Source organism: Mytilus californianus, unplaced genomic scaffold (genome assembly GCF_021869535.1).
Source record: "Mytilus californianus isolate M0D057914Y unplaced genomic scaffold, xbMytCali1.0.p SCAF_5, whole genome shotgun sequence".
Taxonomy (NCBI): Eukaryota; Metazoa; Mollusca; class Bivalvia; order Mytilida; family Mytilidae; genus Mytilus; species Mytilus californianus.
In genome coordinates, this window is record NW_026262701.1 from 68,027,279 (window position 1) to 68,048,928 (window position 21,650).

The window sequence follows — 21,650 nt, forward strand, 5'->3', positions numbered from 1 at the left end:
TAATTTGATTGATAGAGTCGATAAAAACTACAATGTATAAAAAAATGTTCATGCTTTGCATGAAAAAAATTTTCTGACTCAGACAAAAAACCATAACCCCCCATTGAAGTTAAATGGTTGCTCCCTTACTGATGACCTTTGTTTTTGCAAGAGTTGACCCAAACAGGAAGTTGTATAAGTGACTGTTTTTTTCCAGATTGGACTAAATAGCAATAAGGTGTATAAGAAAACAGGTTTTCGCACAAAATCTGACTACAAGGCTGTATACCTTATCTCTTTTTATTCCTATTCCAAACCAGTTGAAGCTATCTGGGGCCTTGTTCAAACAATGTATTGTGCATAAATTTTTCATAGATACATGTTTAAAGCATCATAAGAGAGGTTCATATAGGGTATGAGGTAAAATATGCACTATGTAGGATACACAACATTGAAATTGGAGAGGTTGACAGTGTTGACAGGTTGAAATTGTAGGGGTTGACATGGTCGACAAGTTGAAAGGGGTGGACAGGTTGTTAGGGTTGCCAAGTATCATATATCATTCATAAATCATGCTTATGTCAAGAGTACGATACGATAATAAGTAAAGTAATGAAAAAAAAACTGATAAAGGAAACCAAACGTTTTGGAAAAAAATATAATGAATTATTCATTTTCTTATAAATTTGAAAAAAGAAAATATTGTGGATGATATATTTTTGAATTATAACTTATCTCATTCTTGGTCATAATTCATCTACTTAATAAAAACTTTTATTCACACCTTACATTCCCCAATTATTTTTGGGATAGAGTGATTACATACCTGTCAACTGACCTGTATTCTGTGGGTGACAACTGTAAATTTCACCTCTCACCTAGGAATTTTTAAATACCCGCTGCGTCGATAAATAACCTAGAATATTATGATGTATTTCATAAGTGATTTTCCTCTGAAATATCGGCAAATTCGTAATTCTTGTTAACTATGTAAACTGTCAAATTAAGTGGCCCATTAAAGTGCATGGGTTCACTTGACAGCTTTGGTGTCAAATACACTGTTAATTAACACCAATTACATGTACCTTAGCCTCAGATCTTGAATAATTTGTGAATTTCAAAGATGTTTGACAAAAAATTTGAGTTACTCCCCTTTTTTTCCCACTTTTCGCAGTATTCTCCTTAAATTGATGTTTCTTTGTAAAAAGATTAAATCTAAGGCAAATTGAATGCAAAGATATATAAGAATATTACTTATATGATTTTAATTTCTTATTACAATTAAAAAAAGTAATATTTTGAAAATTATTTTTTCGTCTCTACTTCCTTTGAATGCTTGAATTTTAAATTATATATACAGGTTACACTTATGTCTGGATGATTGACCGGATTGTGACTTGATAATAACCGGATGAGATATAAATGGTCAGATTTTTATTGTTATATGGTAGATTTTTTTTTTGTACATTGTATTCTGAGACCTTTGAGATACTGAACTATGTTTTATGAGCAAAAAAAGTTGATCCGACAGATTTTATATTTGCTGATGTACGCTTTAAATCTATTGATTGATCAACAAAAAGTTTTAAATCTCTTTTGTTTTACAATATTTTCATTGATTTTTTTCATGAAATTATGAAATCTGCGAGATTAATAAATATATTAAATGAAAATTATATTTTCAAAATATAAACTTTATAGTAAAAAAACAAAGTTGACCGGACGGATTTCATATTCGCCGATGTATGATTTGAATATATTGAACTGATTGACAAAAGTGTTAATATCTCTTTTGTTTTACAATAATTTTTCATGAAATTATGAAATCTGCGAGATTAATAAACAAATTATATGAAAATATAAACTTTATAGTAAAAAAATTTGTTTTTCTACAAAAAAAGTTGACTGGACGGATTTTACAAGCGCGAATTACGCTACGAATAATATTGACCGGATAGACAGAAAGTGTTAACTCTTTTATTTTTCAAAAATATTTTCCTAAAATTGAGAGACCATTGAGATAAACTTATATATTATATGAAAATATAAACTTACTTGTAAAAACTTATATTTTTGAGCCCATAATGTTGACCTGAGCGAGTTCACCGACACATTAAAAGTACCAATATTTAATTAGATTATCTAATTTTGACACTTGTCGTAATCACCAATCAAGCCACTTTAAGTTTTCACACCTGAGACATCAAGTACATTTTATTGAAATACCTTATATAATCAGGTGGCAATTAGAATCCAATCAATGAAGAATTTTGTAAATATTTGATTATTTTAAAATTTATTAATGCAATTAGGAGAACAAACATATTAATATTCAAGATCCTTGATAAAGTTCAAGATTACGGAATTATTTATTGTGCTATATCGTGGCATTTAGTTTTTATTGGTGGAGGAAGCCGGAGAGACTAGAGAGAATCACTGACCTTTCAATAGGTAAACCAACAATCTTAGTCAATTAAGATTGGAGTCTAGTGCATGTGCCGAATTCAAACTCACAACCTCAGTGTTGACAGGCTACTAATACAGTAGATTGACTACTCAGACCACTTGGCCACCGAGGCCCCAATATAAATATATAGGAATATGCAAAGTTTGACAAGGTTTTTAGAAGGGTAACAATCTGATCAATCACCCTCATCTATTTGTTATATAATTTATTGTACTGAATGTTCTTTTATCATTGTCTTTTTCATTTTGAATTGAAAGTAATAAATTATGACATCATGTACTGAACAACCATCTATTTTTGGCATGTTTGATAAAGCACACAAACACTCAAATAATTAAGTGTCTCCCTGTTCTTAACCAATCAAAAACTTGCATTTAAACGTTAAGTAATACTCATTATTGTACTTTTTGCCACTACATTGTATCTTGAAAACTGAAATGCAAATATGAAACTGTAAACAGTAAAACAAAATTAACTTTGTCTAAATATTGCTTAGGATACTGTATGTGCTATTCAGGCCCCTTTTAGCCTCTGGTTACTTCATGGCATGATTAATGATTTCAATTGTATATAAAGACTCCATAAACTACATTGAAAAATTAATACATTTTCTTTCCAGAAATGACAGCCAAAGTGAAGTGGACAGCAATAGTTCTGACATGTGCTAAAAAAGAATGGGGAGAGGCAGTACAGAAAGGTAATTACATCTGGCATGTTGTGTATGGAAGTGTTTATATTAAAAGCAGGTAAAATAAGACCAATATCTATAGATATCAACAGTTAAACTTTGTGATCAGAAAAAGGATAAATTAAGTGGATTAAATACAAGACATATCCACATATATATATTATCCACTAGTCAAATGCGTTTTGTTAAAATATACTTTTTCACTTTTTGGTCTTTTGGAAAATGTTGTTTGTGCTGTATTTAAACCCCTCTACCAAGAAATTTGTTTTGCATGCACACGTATAAAAATTGCGGTTTTTATCCACAGCAATCATAGGTTTGAACGTTGTTTTTAGTTTAGACTTGTTTATATCCATATATATATGTATATATCTGTACTGTATTGTATATTGATATGAAAATTCATGTTAATCACTGCAAAAGTACTGTTAAAATTGATTCCAATTTTCATTGATTCATGGGAAAAGTCTTTCACATCGGCTTATGTTACATGTATGTACTTCCTTAATAAAAGTAGTTCTGGACACTCACATACACTGATGTAATATATATATATCCATATATCTGAAATTATTTATCATAATAATTATGTAGTACCAATTAATTGAAGCATTTCACACATTTTTGGCTTTAATTTTGTTAATCATTTTGCATTCTGAATCATCTAATAATTGTTTGGGTTAAATTTATATGAACAGAACTAGAACTAAGACAAGCCAAAGGATATATAGACAAAGATGTTATTGTATTGACCGTAGAAGATCCAAAGAGTAATGTTGGCAGTGGTGGAGCTACTATCAATGCCTTACTCACAGTAACAGAATACATCAGTGCAAAACAAGGATATTCAGTAGGTATAATGTAAATAGTGGTAAGAACTTACTCTAGGTATATCGTAGAGTAAATTCGTTGTCAATTGTAGTAGGTATATTGTAGGCAGTGCCAGGAATATTCAAGTATAAAAAAAAGATTCGGTATGATTGCCAATTAGACAACTATCCACCGTAGACCAAATGACATAGATGTTAGCAACTATAGATCACCTTGCAGCCTTCAACAATGAGCAAAACCCATACAGAATACCAACTAGCAAGCCATAAAAGACCAAGACGTAACAAAATGTAAACCAATTGTAACAAGAAATCCAATGGCCTGATTTAGATTGCATTTTTAACTATTTAGAAGGTATATTTCACAAAAGGGAAAACACAGATCACTGTACAAATATTCCTCATTTTGTGCTGATCAAGTGACATAAGTAATGTAAAAGAGAGGCGAAAGATACCAAAGGGACATTCAAACTCATAAGTCATGAACTGACTACGCCATTGCAAAAAAGAAAAATACCAAACTACAAACAACAATATACAAAACTCAACATAGAAAACTAAAGACTGAGCAATATGAAAGCCACCAAAAACAGAGGGTGATCTCAGGTGCTCCGGAATGGTAAGCAGATTCTGCTCCACACATGTGACACTCGTTGTATTACTCCTATGAAATACATTGATAAGTTATATCAAGTGATTAGACATCACGCAATACCAAAAAAAATGCCAACTACAATTTTGAAAAATATTGAAACTTTTGATTAAGTGCTCCGAGTCAATCAAATGAAGTAAACAATGACTTTGAGACCCATTTTATTGATTTGGAACCTACCCATTTACACTATAATGTCAGCTAGAGACTTAGGTAAGTGTTCAGTTAATTTTTGTATCTAGCAAAACATTTGACTAAATTTATTTAAAGGAACCTGTTGTAATCATATAAATCAAGTGAACTTTGGCAGATCCAAATTTTTGTTTATTTGTGTCATTGGGTTGATGTCTCATTGACTTATGCCCCATATCTTCTTTTAGTCATATATAATGAAATTTGTATCCAAGTGTCAAATCCTGACTTTACTGACATAGCAGGGGCGGATTCAGGCGGGGGCGTGGTGGGCGTGCGCTCCCCTTAAATTTGCAAAGCATAGGTTGTCCTCAGCTTAATAAAGAATATTTCGATCATTTTACCTCAAAAAAATTTAAGTTTGTGCCCCCCCACCCCCTAACCTAAAATCCTGGATCCTCCCCTGCATAGTCATTTACTTTCTGCTTTTTGTTGTGTTTAATTCTATTATAGGTGATAAACAGTGATGTACTTCAAGAATCTCATATACTTATTCTTCATAGTGTAAGTACACAATGCACAAATATGTATAGTGAGTTTTTACTCTATTCAAACATTGTCTATAAAAATATATCATCATGTAAACAAAAAATATCTATGTGAGATGGAGGGTTAGCTGTACTATTATGCTTCAATGGTCACAGTTATAGAAAATAAAATAAAATTTTAGACACCTACTAGGTAAGGCATTTCAAAAGTCCTTTTTGTCAATCCTGACTGATTTTGTGACAGTAATGGGCAAGATAAATATGAAAATATAGTTTCAACAGTTTGAAAGTTACTTGTAAAATTATCTCTAAAGACAGTATTTCATTTTTAGCTCACCTTTCCGAAGGCGTCCGTTGTCTGTCCGGTGTAAACTATTTCAAACATCTTCTCCTCTGAAACTACTGAACTAATTCCAACCAAACTTAAGCTTCAATTTGTTCCTCTAGTTTGTTTACTTTAAAAAATCTTCTCCTTTGAAACTGCTGAATCAATTTCAGCCAAACTTGGGCTGAATGAGTTTCAGAGTATCTACTATAAATTTTGTATTTTATTTCCTTGTATGTCAAGAAACATAGCCACTATGGCTAAAATGGAACATAACGGTAGGGGTAAAATGCATTTTTTTGCTTTTGAAGAAAATATGACAGATACAAAGAACATTTAAATGGCATTTTTAAGCCACTCATTAATATTTATTGAAAAGCAAAAATAATCATTGATGAAAGATTTAAGCAAAAAATTACAGGTGAGTGATTCAGGCTCTTGAGAGCCTCTTGTTTAAAATTGTTGGAAAATTCTGGCACAATTTTATAAAGCACTGCATTAGTTTCAAGTAGGGCAAAGAATTGTAAATTGTAAGATCTGAAATGAATAATTTTTTTCTATGATAATTCTATTTTTTAGGGCAGATCCTATCCATATGATCCATGTGGTAGGACTTTTATGGTACTTCCTGTCAGCTATACAAACCCAGAGTATGACGGACTTATAACAAATGTAGACTTACTCATTAATAATATATCAGAAAAGGTTAGAATATTATGGCTTTATAATAACTGTTTAATGTAGTGAGTTAGTGTATCAGAAAATGGAAGTATTATTATGACGTAACTTTTTTTTTGATTCAGATGCTTTCTGCATAGGAATATCCACATACCTCTCTTCTTAAAACTTTATTTAGCATAATGACAAAATTCATCTATTTGATTTCTTATCCATAACCTTTCAAAAGACTTCAATAAAACTTTTACAGATTTGTCTTACTTAATGGTATTGTGTATGTACTATATCATTTTTTGTTTTGGATATGTTTTTGGTTTCACATTGCAAAATATGGACTTTGCCCTAGTGGAGAGGGCATTGAGTTTTACCCTTGTCCGTCTGTACGTCCGTCCGTACGTCCCCAAATTGGTTTCCATTCTCTAACTTTAGTTTGCCTCAACCAAATGTTATGAAACTTATACACAATGCTTATTACCACAAAACACAGATCAAGTTTGAATTTAGGTGTCGTCACTTTTACCGTTCTAGAGTTATGCCCCTTTACAAATGGAAAAATTGCTGAATTTATTAGTTTCCGTTCTCTAACATAAGTTTGCCTCAACCAGATGTTATGAATCTTATACACTGTGCTTATAACCACAAAACACAGATCAAGTTTGAATTTGGGTGGTGTCACTTTTACCATTCTAGAGTTATGCTCCTTTACAAATGGATAAATTGCTGAGTTTTTCCTTACCATTCTGTAACTTAAGTTTGCCTCAACCAAATGTTATGAAACTTATACACAATGCTTATTACCACAAAACTCAGATCAAGTACGAATTTTGGTAGCGTCACTTTTACTGTTCTTGGGTTATTTCCTTTTATAATGTTATATGCAAGCATGGGCATCATCTGTGTCCCTTTGGACACATTCCCCATTTATTTTTTTATGGAAGAGCTCTGCTATCAGTTTTTTATGGCCCTGCCATAGGCAATGGGGGCATTAAGTGTTACTCTTGACTGTTTGTCCTTCTGTACGTCCTTCCCTCTTTCTGTCCCATATTTTCCCTTTCCACATTCTAACTTAAGATTTTCTCATCCAAATTTAATGAAACTCATTCACAATGTTAAGAACTACAGCACTCAGACAGAGTTCAAATTTGGGCAGTGAGTCATTTATTGTTCTATAGTTATGCCCCTTTTTAACCTGGAAAATTGCAAAGCTTGAGCGGGGGAATTCGTGTCCTCAGACAAATTCTTCTTTTATCTAGTAATGTAATAAACTATCGATCAGATCTACATTATAGAAGTTCAATTGAAGATATGTTACTTTTTATTTATATTATATGGATCTCTTGTCCTGTAGTTTTTGCAGAGAATTTACATAAGGAAACGGTATTGTGTGATTTAAGGGGCATGGAGAAAATGTCAGTTGAACAGCAACCCAACTAAAAAAAAAAAGAACAAAAGTAGGACTTTCTGCACAAAAAATCAAGCTCATAATCACTTTGAGGCTAGACACATTGTCACACTTCTACTTCCACATGTGAATAACTTTCTATAAGATATCTATCATCAACATGCAGTTCTTTAATGGACAAAAAAACTCTACATGGTTATAAAAAATTAACCAAAACAACCACTGATGAGGTTCCTGAAATGGCAGGATTTCAGCAGTTTTGTGAGTATTCATGATTAATACTCATCTTAGTTTTATCTTCATCAATTGATAAACAAAAGCCACAAAAAAGAAAAAAAAACAACAATAGACAAGGTACCTTTAAATTTAAAGTGGTAGAATAATAAATATATTGATTGTGGCTGCTAACTGTGCAAAGAAAATGCTGATATGAGAAAGCTTGACAAATTAACCTGACCAATGTCATGAAAAAATAGGAAAGGGGTGTGTCCAAAATGACAGCACATTTATATTAGTATAAAAGGTATTTATGTAAAGCTCTTTTGCCATATGAATACACTATAGTGGTAAGTAATACATGTATATAAACAATTATTATGGCTTTTGCAGCTAGCAGTTAAATCTGGTCCTGGACTATGGGTGTCTAGTACAGACATGATCTTGTCTATACCTGACAATGCAGGTATGTTTTTCATTTTCTTTGATATTTCTTTCCTCAGATTTATAACAGTGATGTGATGTGAACATAAAGTTGTGTGTGTGTGATTTTTGATTTTGTTGTTTCTTCTTAGTTATCATTTTTTGTTTTTATAACATTTTTTTGATAAATGAAAAAAGTTTGTTGCATTTTGTGCAGTATGAAAATATTTCATTTGATTTGATTTTTCATCAAATACTTTTATGTAAAATAAACATTTTAGAAATATTTCAATGTCAAAATATGTAAGGTTTTATGAAGAAGTGGATCAAAATCAGAGGACATTTTTAAATCCACCAAGTATCAAAGTATTAAAATGACAAAATAGAATTAGATCCATTTATTGATGCTGCAGTGCCTTCTGTGGCAAATAGACAGATGTGGAAATTGATCAAAATAGCATTTTAGCAGGCCTATTAAATATGTATCTTAGTATATAATGGCTTGACAGTATTTTGCTGTGTGAATTTGTTTAAAGAGCATTACACTCTCACAACACAGGGACATAAGATTTAACATCCCCATTATGATGTGGCTGCACATTCAAACAGATGCTCCCTCAGCTTTGGTTACTGCTAGAATTTTTGGCTCAAGTGATCATATACCACCTAATTTTGTTACATTTTTTGGTTTGAAAACAGTATTATATGGGATAAATGGCATAGAACATATGCAAAATTACTAACCAAACTTCACCTTTAAAATGAATTCTATGACATTTAAAGTATTTTTTTCTTTTCTGATTACCATCTGAACAATTCAGACTCCTTAAAATATTTAGTAGCTATGATCTAAAGGAAATATGGATAGATTTGCATAGAAATTAATTTGACATAGTAATATGTTCTTTCTTTCATTAATTACAGAAGTTCCATGGAAGCCTTGTGATGCATGTGCCATAACAGTTCCTAGTACACCAAAATATTGTAAAGATCATGGAGTTTATAAAATAGACAAAGATGTAAGATTATTGTAAACCCATAGCAAATTTAAATAGAAAAGGTTTTGATATAAATAACATAGGATTAGAAAAAGTTAAGAAAATTAAAGATTTTTATAACTAGCTCTAGACCATTTTAATTTATACATATCAATAACAAAGAGTATCAAAAAAATTACAATTAATGTTAGGTCACTTTTATTTGTCCAGATTTTATTAATACATGTATATAAAAAAATATATTTTAAAGTAATTTTGGAGAGGTTGCGGGCATAGATTAACATAATTTTTGTCGTGCCTGCAATGTATGTCACAGAACAATGCAGAATGTGAGACATAGGGATGCTAATTCATTGGTGCCAGCATAAAAAAAAATCTTAAAACACTTACTGTGGATTCATTTATTTTCGTGGGTATCAATTTTCGTGGATTGCTGAAAACTTTCATATTCGTGGATATTTGATTTCGTGGTTGGGCCAATCTCTGTATACAAAGCCTATTGAAAATATGTTATTCGTTGAACATTTGAATTCATGGTTCACCTGTACCCACGAAACCCACGAAAATTGGTATCCTACGAATGATAATGAATCCACAGTAAGTCTGAAGATATAAACCAAGATACTTCATATCTTATATACATATGCCTTTTTGATACAAAGCTTCTGTCTACCATATGTCCATTGTCTTCTACCTCATTTTCATGATTCAGTGACTGCTTGAAAATACAAAAGTTTTCATTTCGTGATTTCTCACTTATTATGAGTGGTAGGACAATTGAGATTGGTATAAAAAATAATTGCAAGATCTACTTGTATGGCAGACAAGGTTCATCTAACCTTGACCTCATTTCATAGATCAGTGATCAAGGTTAAGATTTTGTGGTTTCAGTAATGAGTAAACTATATATTTGGTGTATATTTCTTGAATTTTTGAATTCCCTTATATTATGAGCTAATTTGAAGTAGTTGTCAAAAACTTCATATTCTTCGACCAAAAACTATTTTTGATGCATCTTCTCCTTTGAACATTTGCACAAAAATGCTTATAACATTGAACAGTAAAAAAAAACCCAAATATTGAACAGTCTTTGATTTTAAGATTTTCCACTGTGCTATATTGTATCATTAATGCTAAGATTAAATGATATGCCAATTACAATCAACAATTTATAACCATGTTTAATTTTTGGTTTACAGGGAAATGTAGGAGATATATTATTTCAGAGAGACATTAGTAGTCTTGAATGTTGTGAAAGACCTGATGGTAAAGTTCCTGTGGTAAGATTTTCTTCAAGATATGTGAATTGGTTTGATTTAAGTTTTTAGTATACCCTGTCAGTTCACACTGTAACTAAAGGCAGCCAATACAACAATAATACATAATGATGAACTAAACAAGGAAAAATAAATGCATACATTATACATCAGTTTGAATGTCCGTTTGGTATCTTTCGCCTCTCTTTTATTCATATTGTGAAACAAGTTAAGTAGATTAGAAACAAGAACCATGTGTTGAATACAATATAACCATGCAATGTGTATAGAAGTATCACTTGCTTAAGTTGAGGTCTACTTATGTTAAAAAAAGGGTTAACACAATAGAGAGACAATTCCACAATAAGATAAATACAAATACAAATAAGGTCAAAATATGGTCTTAGAAAATAGACTTGTTCACTTGTAAAAAATATTTTACATCATCAATATTAAACAAACATATTTTCTCGTTTGAATTGTTTTACATTGTCATTTCGGGGCCTTTTATAGCTGACTGTGCGGTATTGGCTTTGCTCATTGTTGAAGGCCGTACGGTGACCTATAGTTTTTAATTTCTGTGTCATTTGGTCTCTTGTGGAGAGTTGTCTCATTGGCAATCATACCACATCTTCTTTTTTATATAAGAGTCTGTCATGTGTTGAGGCTTCAAATTCATATTCTATGGCTATGATGTAGCAATGTTATTTTAGTAAGGTGTCATGACAAGTGTAATTTTAAAAGTGCCATTAGTGTAGAATATATGAAAGTTTTAAAACTATTTAGTATGTATACTGCATATTTAGGTGCCATCAGTTGTATACTTTAGCAGTGCTGTAGCTGGGAAGTTACTTAGTTTCTACATGAAGCCTCCATTAGATGCTTGTACATACATGGGACTTGATAGTGGTGAACCACCTATCCAGGTAAACCTTTACAGTAAGCAAAGCCACACAATCAAATAAATACACTTTACATAAAATGAAATCAGAAGATATTATTATTTTTTTGTATTGCTTGAATACTTACTTGTTTTCTGATATGTATGTGCATCTGATGCAGTAAAATTGGTACTGTTAATGTTATAGTTCCATAAGAAAAATCCCAGTAGTTAGTAGTAAATTTGTGATTATTCTGACACTACTAGATCATTTCTGTGAACTTAAATATAATGTATAAAAAAAGAATTGAAAAAAAAAGTAAAATTCCAATATTCCAGCTCAGTCACAGTGAAAATGGGTCATTTAAATTGTGCAATGGCAACTGCTATTATTAATGGACATTTTTCTAGGTATTTTATGTCATTTCAAAATTGTTATTTGATTGAAATAAAACAAGGCATAGGGTGTAATGATAAAAAAAAATAACTAGTGAATATGCCTTTCCCAAGTCATGAACATTATCATTTACTGCTACCTTCATATTAGTATGTGTTATGTCTTTTAGGTAATGATAGCAGATATTTTTTGTTTGGTAATTTCTATGAAAATGATTCACAACTTGTTATTTTTGGAGTGTGAAAAATAATACCACCTCTTATCAATAGTTGAAAACCATGTATTGGCTCCATAATGTATGTTTTTCTGTTTTATTATGTTATTTGTTAGCTGTCTCATTATCTCTCTTTATTCACATATTTCCACATAAAAAAGTCAATTTTAGGTAGAATTCTGTTTCTTTACTTTAGCTTTCAATTTCCTTTCAGTTATCTCTTTTTTTCGATGTGATGTTGCCAATGACAACAGAAGCTACAGAAGTGGAGTTTGTGTCAGGACAGAATTCAAGAAACCAGGGAGACAAAAACTCAGAGATAGAAAAACTAATGAGGTCAGCAAGGGCATTGCTATGGAAAGAACTAAGTAGTACAAATATATATACCTGTAAGTTGAACCATTAACAACTAACAGGGATGATGTACTCCCAAGCTTCATTATCTGCTCAACAATTGAAATGGTTTTATTAATTAAATAAAATATCACCCTATAGATTGAAATAAACAAATAATTTCCCCATAGGCGACAATGATAGCCTTTTTCGAGATACAGACTTTAGAAAGTTGATTTTTTAAACGAAACCTTGCTAGAATTAAAGAAAAGTTATTAGGACAGTATTTTTTGGTCCAAAAAATATAGGTTCGCGTTGCTTTTCTTAGCGTAATTTGTACTTATCTCCCATGCCTATCAATTTTGCACATAAAAATACGTGTCTCATCCTAGCGTTTAAAAGACATCTCAGTTCCGTTAGGGCTAAGGAAAATAATTTATTTGGCCTTTGGTATAATGCAGAATGCACGAAGTCTCTAATAACAAAAAATAACGGGCGCACATATCAACCAATCAGGATTAGCTATACTCTTAAATCTGAATACCATGTTATGCTCATAAAATGGCTGCGTCCATAAAATCTAATGGTGTATTGTAACCTATATGGCATAAAGAAGTACACAGTCATTTCTGATAGGTGAGAATTCCAAGTAAGGATAAGGTTCATATGCATGTTTTGTTAAATCCTTGGTTTTTGAGTGGATGTGTAACCACAGGCAACCACATTCGCTTTGTCTGAACAAATCTTCCAAGATGAGCATGAATGAAATAAATTTTAAACCACATTATTAAGGGGAGATAATTGAATTTACAGATGTCTTTGATTCTTTTTATGATTTTGACCTAAGTGCAACTTCTCTGGAAACATAATATGTATTCAAATAAAATTCAAAGAAACATAGAATACTTTTGAAAGATATAGATGATTCAAAATTATTCCTGCCTGATATATAAATGGGGAGATTATTGAGCTTTAGCAAATGTTTGACCTTGTAAGTATAACTCCATCTAAACCATCTAATGGATGTAAACAAAAATAAACACAAATGAAGTACAGCATGTAAAGCTATGCATAAAGAAGTCCTTCTAAAGCATCTAATAGATATAAAGAAAGCTACACACAAGTACATTTTTAATACAGCATGAAGAAATATACCAATATTTTAAGATATTTATTAATTGAAGAGTGATTTCATTTTATGAATTTTCAGACAGTACTACTAGCTTTTAATTGTTCTCTGCAACCAACAAAATGTTAAGTAATTTAGTTGCTTTAGTAATCTTCTTTTAGACACAAGTTTTAGTTTTGTTTTTATTTCATCTGATAAGCTCTGCTCAACCTTAAATTTTGTAGGCATGAACTATATGTTATTGCAACTGTTTTTACTCGGATTTTCGAAGGAAAAGACGGTTATTGATTTGGGGATGAACGGCGGGCGGGCAGCTGCCAACAGTGTCCATTCATTAAAATGCAAACGCTTTGACGAATTTTCAAATTTTGATATGTTGTTTCCTGTGACAAAATGAAGGTCAAGTTTAATTTTCACGATTTTATCTTCTCTCGTTTTTGAGTTTTCAACTTTTTAGAAGTCCAAATATATACTCATTATATGATTGAGTTATTTCCCTTTGAACATAAATTGTGATTTGCAAATATCATTTTCATTAGATAATAATCTATTATTATCAAAGCATATATTTCATTACATTACAGTGTGTAGATAAAATTGTTGACATTGATAGATAAATTGCAGATCTATATTAGTTTGTGACAAATGAAAGAAAAAATATTGGGAACTATTAATTATATATATAAAGTTTGATTACACTAAGTGTTTTTAAATAATTTTCACCTGTTAATAGATAACAAAACATCTGGTAAATATCTTATCTCACAATTATAATTAGAGTGACAGATTTGTTTGAAAATTTTCTGTTTCCTAAGTGTTGATGATAAGATCTGTAGGACAGTATAAATAAAGTTTGAAATTTACTGTTCATTATTAGACATTTTGAAGATAATTGCAGATAAGTTTTATAGATTTTTAATAGATACATGTATTGTATTAATGATAAATGACATTTTGGATTTTTTTTCATCTTTTCTTTTGTAAATTGTTTGAAGAATTTTGTGGTTGGTTTGTTTGTTATTCTGTATAAACTTATTTTTTGAATGCTATATATATATTTTTTTTGATGAAGCAAACTCCTTTAAAAACTAAGCATAAAAAAAGCTTGAAAACTATAATAAACATATATTTAGATTTCTGATTTTGGGCCCAGAGTTCAAGTTGGTCCAAATTGGGGTCCAAAATTATACTGTGTTTGATTTCAACATAAATTGAATATATATAGGGTTCTTTGAAAAGCTGAATCTAAATCTGTATTTATTTTCATTATTAATTAGATAATACCCCATTGAGGTCCAAAGGGTCCTAAATTAAACTTTTGATTGATTTCATCAACAATTCAAAAATTGAATTCTTGGGGGTTCTTTGATATGTTAATGATAACAATGTTATTAGATTTTGGATATTGGACCATAATAGGTAAATTTCTGATTTCAAATTTTTCAGTTCTTTGACCACATTCATTTTGTGTCAGAAACCTATACTGTGTCAAATATTCAATCACAATCCAAATTCAGAGCTGTTTTAATCTTAAATGTTGTGTCCATACTTGCTCAACTGTCCAGGGTTTGACCTCTGCAGGAAAATTTGGTTTGCTGTCACTCTGACAGCCTCTTGTTGATGTTTGAAATGGTATCAATTTAGAACTTTAATGACATCCTTGACAACCTATGTACACTCTATATTGATAAAGCTCAGTTTAATCAAAGATCAAAACTGCTTTCATTTTATATACATGTCTCATGGGCGATCAACCAATTTTGCTTTCGTTTTAAATATGTCTCATGTGCGATCAAACCCTTTCTCGAACCATAATAGTATGTGTGAAATGTATAAATTCGGCTCCTTTTGTTTTTCAAGGATAAATATAATCAACAAAGATCTAGAATTTGGAATGATATGGCTACAGTATTAATTTTTTGCGCAGACAAGATAAGGCAAGATGAACGTACAAACCGCCGAACCATTATTTTTGGCAAGCCTGTGCTTCACTGGTAGGCAATGAAAGCTACAATCCTCTACGTTAAATGCTAAATAGAGAGATCGTATGAAAAATGAGCCCCGATACGTAGCAAATATTCCCCCCAAGAACTCTTTGGTTTCCATTGCAGCTTATTAATTATAAAATTCAAAGAGAACACCCTAAGTTCCAAACTGGGACCAATTCAGGAACCGGTCTCTTTGGTACATTCAAAGAAGACCCAATTTAATCTCTGTGGGAACACAGAAGAATATAACCCCAAATATAAGCTAGCGTACAATGTGGGGACATGTTCCATTTTCATCTTGCCATATCCCGCTGGCTATACTGTAACGACTTATTTATTTTTAATTTACAACAAATTTGAAATGATAAAATACTGAATTAAAAGTCATACAGATATATATTGAAAATATGAACTGTCAATAATTTTGAAAATATGTCAATTAAACAAGAATTTGATTCGATTAACTGGTGTCTCATTCACTGGCAATATGGCACGTTCTTGTCATGCTGTCAGAGCTGTTAATTCCAGTGGCGGTATATCCATATCTATTTTACATCTCTCCATAACTGCATCCGATCACTTTAAAACCTGAAAAATTTGAACACAGCAGCAGAATTTTTCTTATCTTTATTTTTGGGGGGTGGATGGGGAGGTGGGTGGGATTTTTAGCTAACTATGTTGGCAGCTTTTGCACTCGCCACTTGTTTAACAACGCATGAATGACGTCACGATATGACGTATTTTAGAATGTAACTAAATTCGGAAACAATTAGGAATGATTCGGGAAAAAACGGAGTTCTACTTTTATTAAACCAGTTTATCCTAATATGATAAACTTAATTAATTGGCATTAGAAATAGCAATTCCTTGCTTTTTATTTCAGGTATGATAGAAGAAGGATCATTCCATTACTTAACTAACACAGTTCTTAACCATAAATATCAGATAACAGCCTGTCCTCTTTCTGACAATTTTCCAAAGAGTGAGCTTACCTGGAACAGGTCTACACATTCCTATAAACAGGTATGTGTCCTTGGAAAAAAATTATCTTACAAAAAGATAGTTTTGTCATTTATGCATGATAATAAGAAGACAAATTTTAATTGTATATTGTCAATTGATGAATTATGTTACCCTTGTATACTAAAACTAAGGTTACTCTGGCAAAGTTGATTTTAGAAGGATTTGCTTATTCTATTAACACCATTTTGGTTTTGAAGTTTCAAAACATTTTATATAATGTTGATTCATTTGTTTTTATGTGTTCCAATTTTCATGGATTGAGGAACAAATAGATTTTGTCAAAGTCTGCATACAATCAAAACTTGTACTATGTTGAACACTTAAATTCTTTGTTCACCTATACCCGAAACCCATGAAAATTACTATCCCACGAATTATACTTAATCCACAGCATGGCTTCCAAAAAACCTTGGTCTTAAGAGAATACCTGTAGAAGGCTATTCCAGTGAGGTATCTTCAAGGACTGAAATAGATATGGTGTATGTGTATAATTATGATCCGAATATGATAAATTTGCATAAGAGTATTAGAGGTAATATGTTCTCTTCCTGAATGATGGGTTAAACTAAAGACTTTGGATTGGTATTTGCTGCTTCTTTGCGAAGCATGTAACATTTAGGAGTAAGAGCAAACATCTGCAAGTCTGGAGTCTAAATGATGTGACCAAGAGTGGTGCCAAGATTTTTTTTTAATGTTACCTTGTGAAACAATACATTTATATTATAGTTTAGTATTTTAGTCTAGTACAAATAGGAATAAAGCGAGATATGACAGCAACCCAACAAATAAAACAAAACAATCCATATCTCATGAATACAGAAGTGTCTGTACATAAATGTACATAAAGAATAGTATTGTTAACTTCAAGCTGGTAATTTTTCAACTTAATTTCAGAATGAAAACATGCTAATTTTTAAATATGAATATAAACTAGGGCTTGTATCCAGTGTCTGCAGCAATGTATACTTGTATATGTTGAAAATAAAGAAAAAAAATATTGCTATTAATCAATACATTATTATTAAACATATTCTAGGTTTATGAAATTCCCAAGTATTAAATTCGGATGCTGGGAAAAAGTATTCTTTTCATAATTGAAAAGCCAAAAGAATTGCTGCAGATTTAAAAAATAGTAATTTTTCACAGGTTGGAGTAATGGTTGATGAAGAAAGTAGTGTTGTGAATTCTGTGTTGTTAGGAGATGTAGAAGTTGGGAAGAAATCTGTTGTATGTGGATGCCATATTGGTGGACGGGTTGTTATACAGTCTGACTCATTTATCTCAGGATTAAAAATAGAACACTATCAGGTAGGTGTAAATGTGTTTGCTGCACCAATTACGTAAATGTATTCATGAATTAAAGAGTGTAGAATCATATTTGAAAGTCATATTGACTAACATGGCATGAACTTCAAAGTTCTCCAGGTTTAGAAAAATAAATATTCAGTCCATATAATTTATTATTTATAGCCACTGTCTTGGCCATGTTTCCCTTTTGTCAACAAACAAAAAAAGTTAGTATGAAATGCTGAAAAAATCTTAAGAGTAAATTCAGATATACTGGTTATAGGAATTATCTATAATATGACTTTTGTATTTTTAAAGAAAGAACATAAATGACCCCTTGAACAATATTTGCACTACATATGTTTGACAGAATTATCAATTCATATGGAAAAGTCTGTTGTTTTGTGGTTTTTGTTCAGTACATGTATTTTTATTCAACAAACATTTTCCTGAAAGCATACAATTTTTTCTTTGCATTTCTTTTTATTGAAACCTCTTTCTTTTTATAATACACCAAAAGCATAACAGGAGTTACCAAAAATATCAAAGTATTATGTAATAAATATGTGCACACATCTATTTCTTTGTTTCTTTTTTAGACAAAGAAGACAATAAAGTTTGCTGATGCTGTTGTTGTACAAGGTTACAATATTCATATCAAATCACTGGGAATGACCAAATATGTTTTAACTACACATGGTAGATTTGATCTCATTCAGGTAAATCAAAAGGAATTAAGTTTAGAAATTAAATATGTATATATCATATTTATTAAGATGTTTTGGATAGTAGGCAAAACTCTGAAATAGCCATCAAATCTTCTATATGGTCTATTGGCTTATCCTGCTTCTATGAACCCTTTGTGTGCTGTTTTTGTCTGGCCTGCAATGAATGTTTCAGTAGGCAAGACTTGGATACTACTATACACTGGTGGCAGCATCAATTTGCAAAAAATCAAAAAGCCAAAATAATGTTTGGCTGACAAGATCTTATCATAAACAACCTTGTCAGCAAGACATTAATTTCATTTTGATGTTAAATTATACAATGAGGTCTGTTCCTAGAATAATGTTCATTGAGATAGATCAACAGTATATTGCATGAGGCTTTGACTCCATCTGTCATATATTATATGTCCTTGGCACCATGTTCATGCTCCAACAGTTAGGTTAAGTGTTAAGGATGATGTCATGTTCTAAGCTTTTACAAATACATGACAGGTCAACAATATTTGGTATGTGGATTTTAAGGAATAGACGTCTGTCTGATATTATAATGATATATAACATATGGCTTTGGCTTTGTTTTCATGTTCCAGTGGTCAGGTTCAAGTTTTTGGTCAATACTTAGTGGATTGAGATAATTTTTAGTGGTCAGGTTTTTCTTGAAATCTTTAACTTATTAGTACAGTAAATTTAAAATTAAACCTTTTTTTTTATTGTTTTACATAGTTCAGTTCTATTTGATGATATATTGAAGATACTAAACTTTATTTTGCAAGTTACCAATGTGGAGATCAACAAGTAGCTTTTGCAATAGTCCTTGGATAGTTATGATGAATAGAACAGGGATGATAAAAGAAGATCTGTGGTCATCTGATATTGTAAGTACCAGGTATATTTGTAGCAGACTCAGATATTTGAGTACATCTAATAAATTATACTCTGGACTGCTGTAGTTCTCATGCTTTATCTAAATCTCATTGGTAATTCTTTTCATATTCAGCTGAGATACCATATTACAATGAATGATATATACTTATATACCCTGGACACATGGAAATCAAGCTGGATGCATCATTTTTGAAACCTGTGAGTCCCCGGGACGCATCCTTGTTGTATCCCCTGAGTCCCAAACACATCGTTTTGCCAAGAAGATTCATGATCGTCACGTTGTTTTGACAGGAAACTAAACCGGAAGTCGATGTTGAAAAATTATGTAATGCATAGATGAATATTTTTGTTGACTGATAACTATTTTTTAAAATTAAACGTATATAATTCTGTTCAAACTGTTTAATAAATATGTAATAGTTACCGATTTTTAAAAAAATTAATGAGTATTTGAAAAGATTTAATATTTCCACGTGTTGAACATCACGTATTTATAAATTGAACCAAAGAAAGTAAAAATTTTTGAGAACATGAAATGAAATGATATAATATTTCATAACTGTTGCTACTATGCATAAAACAGATCATAGAACAATGTTGATTTGAAATTTTACGGATAAGAATAATTCTACTGGTCTTCGAATGATTTAACATTTTTCTTGTATTGTGCATGTTGAACATCGCGATCGTAAACAAGGTGAAAATGTAAACAAAGTGAAAAATGTTTTGAATGACGATTAAAAAATGATTAAAGAATAATTACTATTCAGCCTTTAGCAAGCTCAATATTTTGAACAGTGTTCACTTTAGATTTGCTTGTTTTTATATTCATGAAATGCATGTATCTCTTTTTATTGTGTAAAAAAATTATACTAATGTATCAAGGGATTTGAAATAAGAATATTTTTTAATTTATTGCCCCTGTATTATATAATTAACCTGTAAATGGCTGTTTTTGGGGGCTATGTTCAAACATTGGTCTACTATCTTTCTATCTCCTTTTAGGTTTGCCTTTTAATATTGATAAAAATTATGACTTGAAAAGGAATAGTTGTAGGGTGCCATAGGGTTATTTAATTTTTCAGTTGTTATTCTGGTGTCCAAAGTTGGATTGATTGATTGATTGATTGACTGTTGTTTAACACCACTTTCAGTACTGTTGTGCTATTTCGTAATCACATGTTGGTGATATAATAAAAACTACCGATCAAACATGCATCGTTTTAGTTTTATTTCATCATATTATAAGACACAAAAAATTACACGCATCCTGGACTCATCAAAATCTATTGGGACTCACCATTTCTAAAAGTGATGAGTCCCAGGACTCACCATGAAAAATTCCTAGTGAGAACCCTGCTCTGTAGTTCTCATGCGTTATCTCAATCTTATTGGTTAGCATTTTCATATTCACCTGAGATACCATACTACATTGAATGCTATAGACTTACAATAATACAGACTGTTATAATGTATAGGATGAAATAATTGCCACTATGTATATTTTAGCCTTTGTGAAATAATGCACATTTTTTACTGCCTCATTGTAAATTTATTGGCCAGCCTCAGACTGCTACTTACTAGATAAATGGTTTTAATTTGTTATATGGTCCATCAAATGATAAGCAATTTTTGTTTTTTTCGATTTAAGTGTAAAAATATTTATTTGTATTATTTAAAATGATTTAATACATTCTGTTGAAGATAGGCATAAAACAATTCTTTAAGTAATGTGACTTTACAACAGGAAATTCTGACACTACAGTTGTGATTAAAGCATTCCCTCAAAGGATGACATTGGCTGGATATATTTGATTCCTCAATCACTTAAGGATGTACTTAGGTGAAATTAAAAAAATCTAGAAGTTAAAATTGATACTATAAGTCGGAAGAACATTAGTTAAGTGACAAAATAAGCTAAAAATTGATAGGTTATGGAGCTCCTTTTTGAGATATTTATTTTTTTTAAAATGGTAGGAAAAGGCTGACTCAGACTTTTACCTTATATTTGCATTGGTATTATTTGGGTCTCAAATCGAAAGAAAAGAAATCTAGAATCTGCTTTAATTTTGGTAAATGACCTTTTATGAGCTATTGAAAAATGGGTGTTATGGGGCAAAATATTTTACCCTGTATCAAAGGAAAAAAACCAAGGAGTCTGAACATCTGCCATACATTCCTTAACCTGACCT

At 31.0% G+C, this 21,650-nt stretch overlaps 1 protein-coding gene across 3 annotated transcripts in view; it reads left to right on the forward strand.

Moving 5' to 3' along the window:
- The window catches only part of LOC127701270 (L-fucose kinase-like), a 54,208-nt gene that overhangs the window by 1,149 nt on the left and 31,409 nt on the right, over positions 1–21,650 (forward strand). For 2 of the 3 annotated variants that reach the window (XM_052205104.1, XM_052205106.1), the window contains exons 2-14: positions 3,066–3,143; positions 3,833–3,984; positions 5,262–5,312; positions 6,201–6,326; positions 8,311–8,383; positions 9,265–9,359; positions 10,538–10,618; positions 11,401–11,520; positions 12,300–12,474; positions 16,419–16,558; positions 17,705–17,866; positions 18,445–18,564; positions 19,347–19,448. In XM_052205104.1, the coding sequence (XP_052061064.1) occupies positions 3,068–3,143; positions 3,833–3,984; positions 5,262–5,312; positions 6,201–6,326; positions 8,311–8,383; positions 9,265–9,359; positions 10,538–10,618; positions 11,401–11,520; positions 12,300–12,474; positions 16,419–16,558; positions 17,705–17,866; positions 18,445–18,564; positions 19,347–19,448 (1,473 nt within the window). In that variant the 5' untranslated portion in view covers positions 3,066–3,067. Of the gene's footprint in view, positions 1–1,378; positions 1,405–3,065; positions 3,144–3,832; positions 3,985–5,261; positions 5,313–6,200; positions 6,327–8,310; positions 8,384–9,264; positions 9,360–10,537; positions 10,619–11,400; positions 11,521–12,299; positions 12,475–16,418; positions 16,559–17,704; positions 17,867–18,444; positions 18,565–19,346; positions 19,449–21,650 lie in introns of those variants that run through there. The other variant, XM_052205105.1, reaches the window with a different exon arrangement.